Here is a 15,061-nt window from a genome sequence, read left to right on the forward strand (position 1 = left end):
AACTACTCTGTAGAGCAACACTTTGTTAGAAGCACATGGCTGCATCCTTCAGCTGTCCCAGTCCAGGACCCCCCTGCCCAGCTGCTGGAGCCCTCCTGGGCCCAGGGTCTCTGCCCATGCTGGGAGTCATGGCTGCCACTTTCTCTTGTGCAGATTCAACCAGTAGCTGAGCCTGTATTCCAGAGGCAGACATACAGTTATTAGCTCTTCAATTAGTATGAATGGAGAGGGTTGTTTCTGCTCATGGTCTTCACGTTTGCTTTGTCAGATCTATGTCTCTGTATATTTTGATTCTAATTTCCCCTCTTTTCTCCATAGTTTTCCAATTGACAACATCCCTAATCAGACAACTTTGCTGGAATAGGTATTCTCACACTCCCACACCCCCTCATCCAGGTTTGGTTCTTACCACCTCCTCCCTTATTATTTGCATTGCATTTGTGTCCCTGAATGTTCTTGTTCAGGCTTCCTCCTTTGCTCGTTATCCTTACTGAATGATTATTACTGAAGTAGGTCCTTAGCCTTTAAAGGCGCAGGCTCTCTTTGCCACACACCCTTACACTTATCTTTCACTGTCTCTGGAGGCAGCCCAGATGGTTCCTACAGTCCAGATACCAAACTTTTAGATGGCTGAAGTAAGTTGTATGAATCCAACCCTCTGTGCCTAAACGATCCCATTTAATAAAATCTCATGCTACTCCCTCTCATCGGGAATGATGTCAGCCTTTACTGGAGCTTGCCATAGTAGACACTACGTTGGGACTTGACTTTTAAAGGAGGTAACAGTCATTTTTGCATGAATTTATTGACATAGTTGTTTTTCCTCTACACACAGATCCTAATATGGTCAATGCAGGCGACATGAACGGCTCGGGCAACCTGATGGATTTTTTGGATGAACCTTTCCCTGATGTTGGAACTTATGAAGATTTCCATACCATTGACTGGCTACGAGAGAAATCGCGTGACACTGACCGCCATCGAAAGGTAACGGTGTCAGGCTTTGTTGCATCACAGTCCCTGGTCACAGCCATCCTGGTAATGAGGAAAACAAGCAGTTTTCCAAAGTTCTTGCTTCCTATCTTGTTATATGACTCGAGGAGGAATTCTAAAAATATGTAGGTGGGATGTCTTGAGTTTGTACCTATGAAAGGGCTGCTGCAACTTAATCAGCAGAACAACTCTAAAAAAATGATTGGGACAGCAGGGAGTAGAGAAATTGTGTACACAGTCTGGGAGTTTAATTATTTTAAACATTCTACTCTAAAACTGTGTCAGCCTGAATCAGCAACATATCTATGTTTATTTTCAGATTACAAGCAAAAGTAAAGAATCCATATGGGAGTTCATCAAGAGTTTGCTGGACGCCTGGTCAGGATGGGTTGTAATGCTTCTCATAGGACTACTGGCAGGTACATATGTGTTAGTGCTACAATTATGCCTGAACCAACCCACCCAAGTTGCTGCAGTGCTATCTCCTTCTCTTTTTACTTCGTTGTCTCTCCACTGATGCTTCAAGCTAAAAAGACAGCTTTGCATCCATGCAGTTATGATCCTTAGTAAATATTCTCACTTGCAAATCCCCCACTGAGTGCTGACCTAGAAAAAATGTTACTCACCAATAGAGGGATTTTTCTATTGCTTTAGCTTCACACTCAGTGGGCTACTTTGACTTTCTGAATCTTTGATTTACAGAAATCAATTTTATTGGAAGGACTTTTTTTTCTTGTCATCGTGTACTTTAATTCTGCAAGTAGAAAATATGATGTGGGGAAAGCGTTTGTTGTGGACACTCAAAGGGAAGCTTTATAAATTGCTATAGCCACTGGGTTATCTTCTTTATATATGTGTGAAGGCAAAACACAATTTCAGATCTGCTTCCAGGCCAGACAGACATTACATATTTAACAGCCTGCTCAAACTCACATGGCAAATTCATTAATTTCCTCAATTTCTCCTGTCTTCTCCTCAGTTTAGCACATCTTCCAGCCTGGAAAGCTGCACTTCTCTTACCAGCTGAGACAGCTGCCATTTTTTATGTTTTTTTCAGAGTGATGTCAGAGTGCTCTTGTGTCATGCTGGTATAAGCATGATGTGAAGTTTCACAATTTCCAAGGGGTGATGAGCATCTGTCAAATTAACATGTTTATTACAGTTGTAAGGACCCTCAGAAGTACCAGAGAAGTACTAAGAAGTGAAGTTTTTGAGAAAACACTGCTGAAATAACAAATTATGTTATTTTGTAGACATGTAATTGTTTCCACAAAAGCTTTAGTGTGAGAGTGAGATGGGAAGAGACTTTGATAGATTGTGTACTGTCAGGGCTGCTGAACCTTGCCTGAAGGCCAGGGTTGGCCTCACCTGGGAAGGAGAATTCTGCTTACAAATAAAGTTAGAGCAAGCCCTTCAGGGCTCTGACCTCAGTAATCCCCTGGCTCATACAGAGAATGTGGTATACATACACACATTCCCATTTCAGTAAAAATACCCCAGAAAGTTTGATTCAGTTCCAGTTTGCAATTAAACCTTATGCTGAAATCCTAATGGTTGTCAAAAGCCTGAGCTGCTGACCTCAGATAAGATCTAATGCTGATACCTCCAGCTTGGGAATGGAGGTTGAGGATAAGCTGCAGCTGAGACCTGTAGCTTCTGCAGCTTTTTCAATGAAAAGCGTAAAGAGCAATAAGTTTCACTGCAAGGAGTCAAACCAAATTAGTAATTTTTTACACTGGGACAAGGATTTGTGAATCAACCAGAGAACAAAAATTACCTGCGTGCCCATGGCCTCTGCTGAGCCCTGCTGAGCCCTGCTATTGAAATGACACACATGCTCTGTGCCTTCAGCATTTTTGGGGCAGGGCGAAGATGGAGAATCGTCATCTCAGCTTCAACAAGGTGTCAAGACTCCTTTGTTGAGTGTGGGGGGTAATAACTGATGAATGGATGAGGTTTCCTAGCCATGTTTGAGGAGGGAGGAGTTGAGGTTGATGGTGCCATCAAGAGACACCTCATGTTGTTTTCCTCTCTACTTGAAGTATTGCCTGTGTTGCTTGCTCAGAGAGGAGAGCCTGCTATGAGGGTACCTGTATGGTCACACAGGTTGTGTGGACCAGCTTGACTCCTCCATGGTTCCTCTTCTGCTGCACAGGCAGAAGCTATTGCTGCTCCAAAGAGAGCAGCCTGGCTCAGCCACATGGACACTGGATGAACTCTTGGGCAGCTGTGTCCACACCTTACCAAAGGCAAGGAGAAAGTGTGGCAAGGATTGGGAGAGAAAGGGGAAAGTAGCAGCAGCAGTACCCAGGGTCTGAGGGTCCCATGGGACATCCTGACCCTGCTGCCTCTGTGCTGGGGATGGAGACCAGCAAGACGGGACTCATGGGGAATGGGCTGGCAGGGCCCAAAGTTTCCAACATGTTTCCAAATGTACTTGGGTGATTTACCCAGATCCAGGAGTTTAAAGTGAGCTTAACTGATCTACAAGCCTAAATCCAACCAATTTTGTCAACTGTATCTTTCAGATTGGGCAATACCTCAAAGGCAGCACCTCCACAGTCAACACAAGCCATTGAGGCCAAACAGAGAAATCCCTATTCTCCAGTCTTCCTGCCATTGGGCTCTGTTGCTCTGTGCATGTGTAGCTGTACTGAGCGAGTAAATCTTGATTCTTCTCTGGAACATATGTGTAATATATTGCATGTAGCTTTTTCCTCCTTCTGTGGATCCCAAAGTATTTGGCAAAAGGGATTATATCAGCTGCATAATTCTTAGAGGTGCTGAGGTACCTGTGAGCTTTTTATATTAGATAACTGAATGTTTGGTCTTCACTATGTTTACTGACTCTATTGGGGAATACCATTTAAAAAGCCTGTCTTCCTTTACATCTTCTGCTAGGTAGCATTAATGTGCATTGCCTGGTTAAGAATAATGTAAACTTTGAAGAATGGGGTAACTACAGAGAATGCTGAAGGTCCATCAAGAGATTCAAGAGGCACAGCAGTTGGTGCTCTTGTCCAAGGGATGAGGATTCTTTGTTTCCTGAAACTTTCAGAAAATTGGAGAAGAAATCAGAACTTACTGCAAAACTCAGTAAGCTATGCAATCTGAAGTTGCTAGCGACACAATGGTTCACCATCTTCTGAGTTTATGGTTCATTGTTTCCATAGAAACTTGGGAAAAATGGAAGAGAGTAAGCAAGACTAAGGGAGGGTCTTCTTGAAAGAAAATAATTAGTAGAGACATCACCACTCTGCTCCACATAGTCTTTGATCCTGTCTAGTGTGTCTGTATAGTTCTTCAGATTATTTCCACGTAACAAAAATTCTTCACTGCTACCCTTGTGACCAATCTTTGTCAGTATCCTTCTTCAGGGTGTAAGAAAATATGCTTAGGTATAAGGCTCTGTGAACACTGGTGTTTTTTTTGTTCTTTGGAAGAAAAACCAGGTTGCACTTGCCTGAATTATTTGAAATATACTTCCCCTTGCTCTTTTACAGAAATGAAAAGCAGAAAACTTTAGTTCCAGGTCTAATAAACCAGCTCTTGGACCCACCTGTGTGCCCCAGCTGCTAGAGGAAAGGGGATCAGCCCCCAGCCCTGCTTCATGTAATTACATTCTTAGCAGGAGCCATGAAGCTAGAAGTTTTGGAAACAAAATTAAACCAGTTTGCATTTTCCAAGCTTCCCCCCACCCCCCCCAGTGTTTTAGTCCCACTGAAATGCACTGATAAATTCTGTTCAAATCCATTACTGGTTTCCTGAAATTATATTAATGATTATTTGTAAAGATAGTATGAATTCTGCTTTCCATTGTATATGAGAGGGGTTTGGAAAGCACTAAATGACTCTTCTATAGGTTGGTGATTAAACTCTTCCCAGAAAGAAAGGACATAGGCACAGAATGCAGGTCTGTGTTCTGGCTGCTCCCAGCCTCCTGTTCCTGCTTTTCTTGCATCTGTGGGGACCCATCTGCTCTCAGGGTGCTGGTGCAGGTGCAGATTATTATCACTGATGAGCAAATGCCCTAGAAAATGAGATTTTTTTGTGTGTGTGTCTGGGCACAGCAAGTTTACCCCCATCTGTGTCTGGTGGCCACCGGGTGTCACTGTAGCTCTGTGTAATTACTGGGGAAAGGCTGAAATAAGGGTTGGTTTGACACAAGGAGAATTGGAAGGATAATTTTATTCTGCACATCCAGATTGCTAATGAACATACACACACACTGAGAGCCCCATTCTGTTAAGTTCATAAGTCAAAATTTTGCATCCATGTTGTCTCTGTAATGAAATCGTCCTTCTGAAAGGTTGCTGTGTTGGGGCCAGAAGGCTATAGGAAAACAAACCTATCCTTCTCCTCCACTACCTCTGAAATACACAGCGTGATTTCAGACCTGCAGCTTAGTATGTATATAGAGACCCCACATGAATTCCTCCTTATCTCAACCAGGCGATGCACCTGCCTGGGACAGGCTGCAGGATCAGACCTGACATGGGTTATGCCTCCCCTATTTGGCCATCAGTCAGTATGAAAATGATAATTTAAAATAAAAGCTTATGAGAAAGCATTGAGGGGCAGACAAAATTGTTAATGCCCCCAGTTCCTTGGTAGATTTATATTTATTGAATCATAGAATAGTTTGGGTTGGAAGGGGCCTTTAAAGGTCATCTAGTCCAACCCTACTGTAATGAGCAGGGAAATCTTCAACTAGGTCAGGTTTCTCAGAGCCCCATCCATCCTGATCTTGAATGTTTTCAGGGATGGGGCATCCTCACCTCCAGTGTTTCACTACCCTCATTGTAAAAAACTTATTCCTCATATCTAGTTTAACCCAATCCTCTTTTAGCTTAAAGCTATTACTCCTTGTCCTATTGCAACAGGCCCTGTTAAAAAGTCTGTCTCCGTCTTTCTTATAAGTCCCCTTTAGGTGCTGGAGGACTGCAAAAAGGTCTCCCCAAAGACTTCTACTTCACCCCCATAATTAAAATGAGAGATATTTTCCTTGCAACTTGATATTTTTTAATGCCACTATTTCTTTTTCTGCATTTCTTTTCCCAGGCACATTAGCTGGAGTGATAGATTTAGCTGTGGATTGGATGACAGACCTGAAGGAGGGTGTCTGCCTGTCTGCCTTTTGGTACAGCCATGAGCAGTGCTGCTGGACGTCTAATGAAACTACATTCGATGACAGGGACAAATGTCCCCAGTGGCAGAAATGGTCTGAACTTCTTGTAAGCCAGTCTGAGGTACGAGAGACCTGATTAGTTTGGGGTCACAGCAGGCCAGGCAATGCCCTTTTTTCATACTTGCTGATGTTCCCTCCAGAGAGTTTCTCTGAAAGAGAAAGTAATGAACTGAGCACACCGCAAAAAAAGACATTTCCACAAGCAATATGCTTAACTTGGAAGAGATCCTATTGTTCCAGTGTGATGGAAAGTGGAAAGCTGTGAGATTGTACTCTCTTTTTATCAGTATTAAACTAAAAGGGTTTCATCACATGCATAATATAATCACCAGAGGACCTGAGCTGCCCTTTTGTTTTTTTCCTTTCAAACACCATTTTATGGGACAAAACCAGATGAGCGCTGACAAATACATTTAAGAGGAAATTTTTGGGATTGCAGACAGCTTTTTATGTATTCGGATGCTTTGAGTAGAAAGGGGAGCTGCATAAGAACTGCTTGTTTATCCCTTGCAATCATTTTCCCTATCAGGCATCATGGTATTTAACTAGCACCAAAAGCTGGCCTAAGTGAAAGACTTGCAGGGGTAGAGGACAAGAAGGGAAAAAGCTGACCTGGGAGAGGTATCAGCAAGGTGGGCACTGTGAAACTTTACTCACTTTGTATTCAAATTGGGCTTCTCACCCCCGGTGTACTGTCAAAGTAGGAAAAAAAGGTTCATCTTGACTTAGTTTTGGGCTCTTTCTAGGAACAAATGGGCCTCTAAGATCTGTGGGTTCCTGGCTGTCATGGCCTGATGGATGCTGTAAATTTTAATATTATAGATGTCTATTCCTGTTACACTGAAATCCCAGGCAAAGCCCAACAAAAATGTAGATATGGAAAGTAAAAATTCAGTTTCATAGAAAGAGGCTTACAAGTTTTGCATGATATAGTTCGTTCCTGTAGTAACAGAGGACTCAAGCAGTTGTCAAAATACACTGAACTTGACTGAGTTTCAGAATAATTTTGCCTTTTTCTCTGTTGTTTTACTTTGTGCCTGACATTTACATAACAGCCCTATAAAAGAGGAGTGTGCATTGGAGCACATTTTAGGCAAAAAGTATTTAGAACAGTTTCCCTAAAGGTACTCTAGTTAGACATGTCTCCTTTTTTTTATGCATGACTGTGATTCTTTCTCATCATAGCCAACTAAATTTGACATTTTGAGGACTGAGATTTAGATCAGTTCTTCCTTGTGGTTTTGCCAGTTTATGGCTGTGATAAACCCTGTACATATGTTTTCACTGAGAATTGTGACATTTCCTATGGCACCTCTTGAAAAATGTTTCCATTCTAGTACTGTTATAAAATGAGCCCAAAGCAGAGCTTGATACAAATTATTATGGAAAATATAATAGCACACTAGACACCTACCAGGCTATGTTTTCTTCCCTAAACACTGTTTTGTAGGCCAGTTATACTCTTCAGCCCTCTGGTCCTGAACGACTTCCAAAGAGCAGGGGAAGAAGGGGTTTCGATGTGAGTTTCAAAGCCTGAAATTCACTGGCGGATCAAAAGCTTATCAGATGTCACTCAGTTCAGATCTCTGACCAGTATCTGGTGATCTGGACCTTCCCTGTTCTGCACATAAAGTTTGGTCCCAACCCCAACTTCACTGGAGCTGAGAACCCCATTTTTGACACCTGTCCAGGGTAGAGGAAAGGACCCCTTGTCTTCTGTGGATCAGCAATGGACTGTATTCCCATCCCAGAGGTTCTGTATCTCCTGTCATGAAGCCGAGACCTGAAGGACGAGGAAAACCCTCTATATGTGGAACCCCATTTTCAATTTGGCACCTTGAGTCTGTCAGTCTTGAAGAAACACACTGCTGTAGCATCCATAGGAAGGAGTCTGGAAACTTTGAGATGCCTCATAGAGTCAGGGTAGCGCTGTGGGCCTCCGGAGAAAACATACATTGGATGGCATCCTGAGGCGTGTGGTTTCTTTCATTATTCTGAATTTGGAAGGGTTATTTTTGATTGTGTTCCATTTGTATCTAGACTGGACTGACACCAGGTCTGAAATATTGCTTTGTCTTGCAAACTAAAATACAAAATTTTTCTCAGTTTCTCTACTTGCTTCATTCCTGTTGCCTCCAGGGTGAGTCTTTCTAGCCACTAGTGGGAAAGGTCGTAGCAGGATCACCTCTCCTGGTGAGCTGTTTTGGGCTCTGATTGTAGTGTACAGGCTTAAGACTTCTGCTGATTCAGAGCCTTAGTAATGGCACAGAATGGATGAGAAATAAACCATTTGCTATACTGACTTACTGCTACTTCACTTCCCAAAGGTTTTCGTATTATTAATCATTAGAAACTGCTGCAGTTGAACCTGCAGAATGCCAGATATCTGGAAAATGTAACAATGAAAGTTGTCCCAAGGGATGAGGTTGAACTGGCCATACGGACTCTTGTGGGGTCCTGCCACAGAACTGTAGGTGTATATGTGATTGCAGTAACGAGCTGACATAGTTTTCTTATGACTTCTGAGTTGTGAAAGAAGAAGACATAAAAAGAAACAAAGTTAATTTGACTCTAGTGAATTTAGAAGCAAAACTACAGCTTTCGCTCAATGTAGTAGGGCCAAATTGTTGTCAAGGCATTGGCCTTCTTTGGAGGTACTCCAGGCTCACACTGACAGGAGGATTTTGCCCTGAGGCGAGATATCCAGAGTTTTCTGCGGAGGAAGAGTAAATATTGTCATAGCTGCTTGTAATTGAAAGCACTAGGAGAAGACATTCATGAGGCTGTCTTCAGCTGTAGCAACAAAGATCCTTGGTTACTACAGCTGGACGGATGTCAATCACTGCAAGTGTGAGATCCATGACTGCTTAGTCTCAGGGCACTGGGGGATAACACTGTGTTGCTCTTCTGCTGTTATCAGCAAAGCCAGCTGCCAACTTCAGCAAGCACAAGAGGACCTTAACAAATTGCACTTCTTTCAAACATATCCATAAGGATAAGGGCAGTGGTTACCTTACTGTATTTTCGTTTGGACAGATCTGGAAAATTAAACTAGCAAACATCCATGCTGTTGAAGGTTGATTCCTTGCAGGCTTGAAAACAGGGAGACTTCTCAGCTCTAGGTTTTTTATGACTGGGAACGGGGCTTGGCCAGCTCTGCTAACTGAAGACACGATACAACTGATTAATGCCTGTTTTCCTGCTTGATTTATCATAATGTTGATATCCAGGCTGCTGTCCTGCAGAGCAAAGACAGGGGCCCTGATGTTCTTGAGCAGCTGGAATTGCATCCGGTAGGAAGAGTTCACTTAGAGGTGAAGGATTCATACCAATTCATGACTGAGGTCCATATCGGTTTTTTATTCTGTAGTGTCATGTTGCTAAAGTATGCTATTTGAAGGCTTAAACTCCTTGTATCAATTTGATGCCTCTGACTAGATTCTTCTTTGTCTGTGTAGGTAGGGTTTTTGAAATAAATCTAAAAAAATTATGCATGAGAAGAGGAAGAGGTATCCTAAGGCAGATTTTTTAACAAAAGTTTCGACTTGACCATTGGAGACAAGTAGAAAACCTGAAGGTCACTACTGACTGTGCTTTCACTATGGCACTGCACAGTCAACCATTGTTAATGGTCATTAGCATTTCCATTCTGTCAGAAAAGTAAAGCTATTCAGTTTGAAGACAGGCTTATTCCTGACTGGAATTCTTTTAAAATATCAGCGCAAAAATGACTGAGGTATGTTTGAGTGGGTTCTGCCAAACTATGGTGTTTTCAAATTATTTTCAACCCTATCATAGACAGCATCATATAGAAGGAAAGGATTTATTTATAGTTTCATCCTACCCATTTGTGAACTGAACTGGCTAATGATATACACAGGTGTTTCATTTGAAAAGATTAGCATCTGCATGGAGAAATGACCTTTGAATACCAGCCCCCAGAAAAAGATCTATCAGGGTCACATCCCCTGTCCTCCACCATGGGATGAACACATCAGATTCCTTCACTAGGTGCCTTTTTATTGCCGATTGCTTTTGCCCTTATGACATATTTGTTTGATGTTTTGGAACTTTTTGTAGATTAGTTTTATTTTTTTACTTGAACGATGCTCAGCTTGCAGTGTTTGGGCCCCTTGCAAACAGGGACTGGGTTAAGTATATATTAGTATGCTGCTTCTTTCCATGAGCAATAAAATTTTTGGAGTACATAAAGTTATTTGTCCTTCCTGTGGAAAAGCCACAGTTAACATGTAAATGAAAAAGATCAGGCTCTGTGCCATCATGATCCCTAGCAGAAGTGTGAGATTTGCCAATCTGCATTTCCCTAACAATGTTTGTTACTGTTATTTTTCTAGGGTGCAAGTGCTTACATTCTAAACTATTTTCTGTACATCATGTGGGCTCTATGTTTTGCTTTCCTGGCAGTCTCCTTGGTCAGAGTGTTTGCTCCTTATGCCTGTGGCTCTGGAATCCCAGAGGTGAGTTTCTCTTTGTGCATGAATATCCAAGTACCAAACAAAACAAAACAAAATGATGATTTACCACTTTTTCTCATTCCAGAACTATACTGTGAGATAGCATAGAAACAAGAAAATTATCTTTCCATCTCATTTGACTTCATTCCTTTGTCTGTGCTTTTATGGTGCTCATCTAAATTTTTCATAGTATAAAATATTTGAAGGTCACTGTGACAGGATAATGCACATACTTATTCATTGCCAGAACTTGAAATAAAAATCAGCATCTCCAAGAGACACTCACTAGAAGATTATATAGAATTTTCCTTGAATGAAATTACTTGGGTCAGTTACAAAACCAGTTATTTTCTAGGCTAGGCTCTAAATAAAAGCAAAATAAAAAGAAGAGGGAGGGCTACAAAACTAAGGTGTCCTGAGATGCCCATCATTTGGAATGCCTGAAAAGTGTCTGGTGCACATCTTTTGCAAATTGTGTCCCTGTACAGAATGTCACATACATTATGTCAGCATGACAGCATTATAGCAGTGAAAATATCTACTTGATTTTCAATATTTTATATATTGAGTCTCAGTCCATATTTAAGCTGTTAAAATGAAAAACCTTGTAATTCAATCAGCAGAGCTACTCAAAATCTTTGAAATCAGAGCAGTCTGTTGTTGAAAGTGCTATGGAACCACTGGAGTTGTTATTTAGCAATCTGGCAAAGAGAATCAAGAGCCAAAATTTTAGAAATCTTGGCATACTTTTGTTCTTGATCTCTAAGAAAAGCATCCAAATGTTTAAAAAAATCCCACCTCAAATAATTTGAAATATTTAAATAATTTCCATGTTTCAAAGTAGTCATGTGTGTCTTTGTTACATGGTTGATATTTCTGTGGTTTTAAAAACTTTTCATAGTTAACTGTAAAGCTAGTTTCTGAGTGGTAAATCCCTCATGTGAGGTGATGCTCAGCTCCAGCCCATTTCCAGGCCTAGAGTCCAAACCCAAATCCCACCCTGTGTGGCAGGCATATGCCTTGTGCTCTATCCTGGCCAACCACATGCAAATATAAGAGAAAACGTGTAAAACTATGATCTTCTGGACTTTCTCATTTCATCATACTTACATGCTTTTGTGGTGCAGCAATTCCAAATATTTACAACTTTTTTTTGGTGTTTTAACTGGAAAAAGCCTGTGGTTGTTTATTTGCTTTTTTCCCCGCTTTGTTAAAGTTGAATCTAGTTTGACTCTGATCTTGTAAGCCAAGGAGGTATATAAGAGTTTCATATTTCTATTGATCTCTGTGAGAGTCCTTACCGACTGTTATGGGGACCACCCATAACAGCAGTAAAAGTGTGGTCTGCTTAACCCCTGCTCAGATATTGCTGTGGGAAAGCTGCCCTACCTGCGGTTTCTTTCTCTTCATCACTGTCTCTTTTCAAGCAGTCTGCAACTTTTTAAACTCCGCTGGAGTTTTAACTCCATTTGAAAGTTCAGAGTAGAAAAGGTTTCTTCATCTCTTCAACATGTTCTTCCTGCTTTCCAGATAAAAACCATCTTGAGTGGGTTCATTATTAGGGGCTACCTGGGAAAGTGGACACTTTTAATCAAAACAGTCACCTTGGTTCTGGTGGTATCTTCAGGCCTCAGCCTTGGGAAAGAGGGGCCATTAGTCCACGTGGCCTGTTGCTGTGGAAACTTCTTCAGCAGCCTTTTCTCAAAGTACAGCAAGAATGAAGGAAAGAGAAGAGAGGTGAGGTTGGATCACATTATCTCTAATTTCCCTGTCTGATCACTTGGGGCTTCAAAGCACTCATGCCTTGTATGTAAACATTTGCTTTGTAGGTGCTTTCAGCTGCAGCCGCTGCAGGAGTTTCTGTTGCCTTTGGGGCTCCAATTGGAGGCGTGCTTTTTAGTCTGGAAGAGGTGAGACCTGGAAGTTCACTCGCTTCAATAAATATATTTTTCATTTGACCTCTTTTTTCTAAGATTACTCTTTATTTTTCAATTATTTATATGTTTATTTTTTGTTCTAAAGCAAAAATAATCTTTGATTTCCGGTAATAAGAAATAACCAGGTATTTTAGCCTAATTTGAGTAGCAGAGCAGCACTGGCTTTCTGGAAACAAATTAGATGATTCAGTTTGGAAATGTGTCTCTGGGCTGAGGTTTCTCCAGCTTTCAGCTTGCTGATGCATGGGCCAAACTGTCAAGCTTCCATCTTATACTCTCTAGACAGCAACTCTGGATTTAGATTGATTGATTTTTAACTAGTTGCTGCTCCCTGTCTGAAATCTGAAAATGCCTTTTCTGATACCTTTGTGAACATGTTCTGGTTGCGGTAAGGAGTAGTGCTCCCAGTGTAGTAAAATGAAACAGATGGGGATGGCAGTTAAAAGGAGCACCCTCTGTCACACTCAGTGAAATGTTTACGGTCTCTGCTTGGTTTTAGGTCAGCTACTACTTCCCTCTGAAAACCCTCTGGAGGTCATTTTTTGCTGCTCTTGTGGCTGCCTTCACACTGAGATCCATCAATCCTTTTGGGAACAGCCGACTGGTCCTGTTCTACGTGGAGTACCACACCCCCTGGTACATGGCTGAGCTCTTCCCTTTCATCCTACTCGGCGTCTTTGGGGGCCTCTGGGGCACCCTCTTTATCCGATGCAACATCGCCTGGTGCAGGAGGCGAAAAACCACCAGGCTTGGGAAATACCCAGTGCTGGAGGTCATAGCAATTACAGCCATCACTGCCATCATCGCCTACCCCAACCCCTACACCCGGAGGAGCACCAGCGAGCTGATCTCAGAGCTCTTCAATGACTGTGGGGCCCTGGAGTCCTCACAGCTCTGTGACTACATCAATGACCCCAACATGACCCGGCCAGTGGATGACATTCCTGACAGACCTGCCGGCCCCGGAGTCTACTCCGCCATGTGGCAGCTCGCCTTGGCTTTGGTGTTTAAAATTGTCATCACGATATTCACTTTTGGCATGAAGGTAAATTGGGGACAAGTGCAGAAGCTGCCAGGAGCACAGGGCACACATGGGTTGCTGTCGGCAGCCTTGGTCTGGCTGGCAGGGCTTGCGTGCCTCTGACCTACACCCAGCACGTGGGTATTGCTGAGATGCTGCTGGCTCACCCGCCTGCCAGCACCTCGCTTAGTGGCCCCTGTCACAGCAGAGAGATGAGCCCTGCTTTTCCACCTTCTAGTCATCTGTGCTTCTGTTAGGTGAAGAAGAAATCTGTGTGGGAATTTGAATCTGCTGTTGCCAATAAGCAAATTCAAGATGATTCCCACTGCAGCTGTTTTTGAGCTCTCTCGTGGATATGGACTATTTACGTTGTTGTTTGTCTTGTTGGATTAATGTCCTAATGTGCCTTAAGGTAGCTATTCTCAGGGAAGTAATAATTTTAAATTGACTATTTTACACATTTAAAGCATCACAAAAATATAAAAGTACATGAAAAGGTCTATTTTTGAATATTTTTAAGCACTGTAGCTTGGAAAAAAGAGGGAATGAATGGGAGGACTAACAGATACATGATTTGATTATTTTGGATTTGCAACTTTTTCTTTCAACAACTCCTCCTCCCCCTAAATGAATGATGAAAGGTCAAAGAACAATTTATACAAGCTTTCAATATATACAAAATGTCTGTGGTGAGCTCTATATCTGATTGCTAGAGCCCATAAAACCCACGTATCTGTCTGTCTACATCTCCCATTATCTGAGCACATAGTTCTGGATCTGAGGGCAGCACATGATGGAAGTGTTTCTGAGTTCTACACTGTATCTTATACTGTACTCAAAGATAAAGTATCTCATCTTTCTCATGAACACTACATTTGAACTGAGGAGCCATCTTTTAGCCCTTCACTCTAGAAACAGATTTTTGGCTGGCAGCCAGTTATTATGCTTGTTCATTTAAAAACTTTGCTTCTTTATTTGACATGTGATTCTTTATTTATCCTATCTATTTAAAATATGTTAAAAGCAGTTGACAGTTTCAACTATTTTGTAAAAAAACCCAGACAAAATAGCTTTACCCAGTAAATCTGGAAGACTCAATCCAACCGTATTAGCAAGATCAACACTACACGCTGTAGGATATAGCATCTGCTGTTATCAGTCCTAATGCCTCTGGGCCATACTGAGGTGGTTAGTTTAGTTCTCTAGAAAGCTGAAGGTATATTTGCAGACTTAAAAAGATATAACAAGCTTTCCTCTCTAAAACCAACAAAAACTCCATACAAGCTCATGTCAAACATCTGAGTTGTCTTCTACACTGGGGAATATATCTCCAGCTTGTAGGTACATTTGACAGCTAAGAGGATACACACTCAGTCAAGCCAAAGTGTATTTTAATTTTCTTTTTTTTTTCTTCTCATTTTAATACTGTATCTTAATGGTTTGTTGC

At 41.7% G+C, this 15,061-nt stretch overlaps 1 protein-coding gene across 2 annotated transcripts in view; it reads left to right on the plus strand.

Annotated features, from left to right (window-relative positions):
* The window catches only part of CLCN4 (chloride voltage-gated channel 4), a 39,015-nt gene that overhangs the window by 10,209 nt on the left and 13,745 nt on the right, over positions 1-15,061 (plus strand). For both annotated transcript variants that reach the window (XM_027890261.1, XM_027890260.1), the window contains exons 2-8: positions 836-987; positions 1,313-1,412; positions 6,055-6,242; positions 10,537-10,659; positions 12,187-12,393; positions 12,486-12,566; positions 13,093-13,638. In XM_027890261.1, coding sequence (XP_027746062.1) covers positions 844-987; positions 1,313-1,412; positions 6,055-6,242; positions 10,537-10,659; positions 12,187-12,393; positions 12,486-12,566; positions 13,093-13,638 — 1,389 coding nt within the window. In that variant the 5' untranslated portion in view covers positions 836-843. The remainder of the gene's footprint in view (positions 1-835; positions 988-1,312; positions 1,413-6,054; positions 6,243-10,536; positions 10,660-12,186; positions 12,394-12,485; positions 12,567-13,092; positions 13,639-15,061) is intronic.

Source organism: Empidonax traillii, unplaced genomic scaffold (assembly GCF_003031625.1).
Source record: "Empidonax traillii isolate 1590-97213 ecotype Southwest subspecies unplaced genomic scaffold, ASM303162v1 scaffold282:size975252, whole genome shotgun sequence".
NCBI classification, from domain to species: Eukaryota; Metazoa; Chordata; class Aves; order Passeriformes; family Tyrannidae; genus Empidonax; species Empidonax traillii.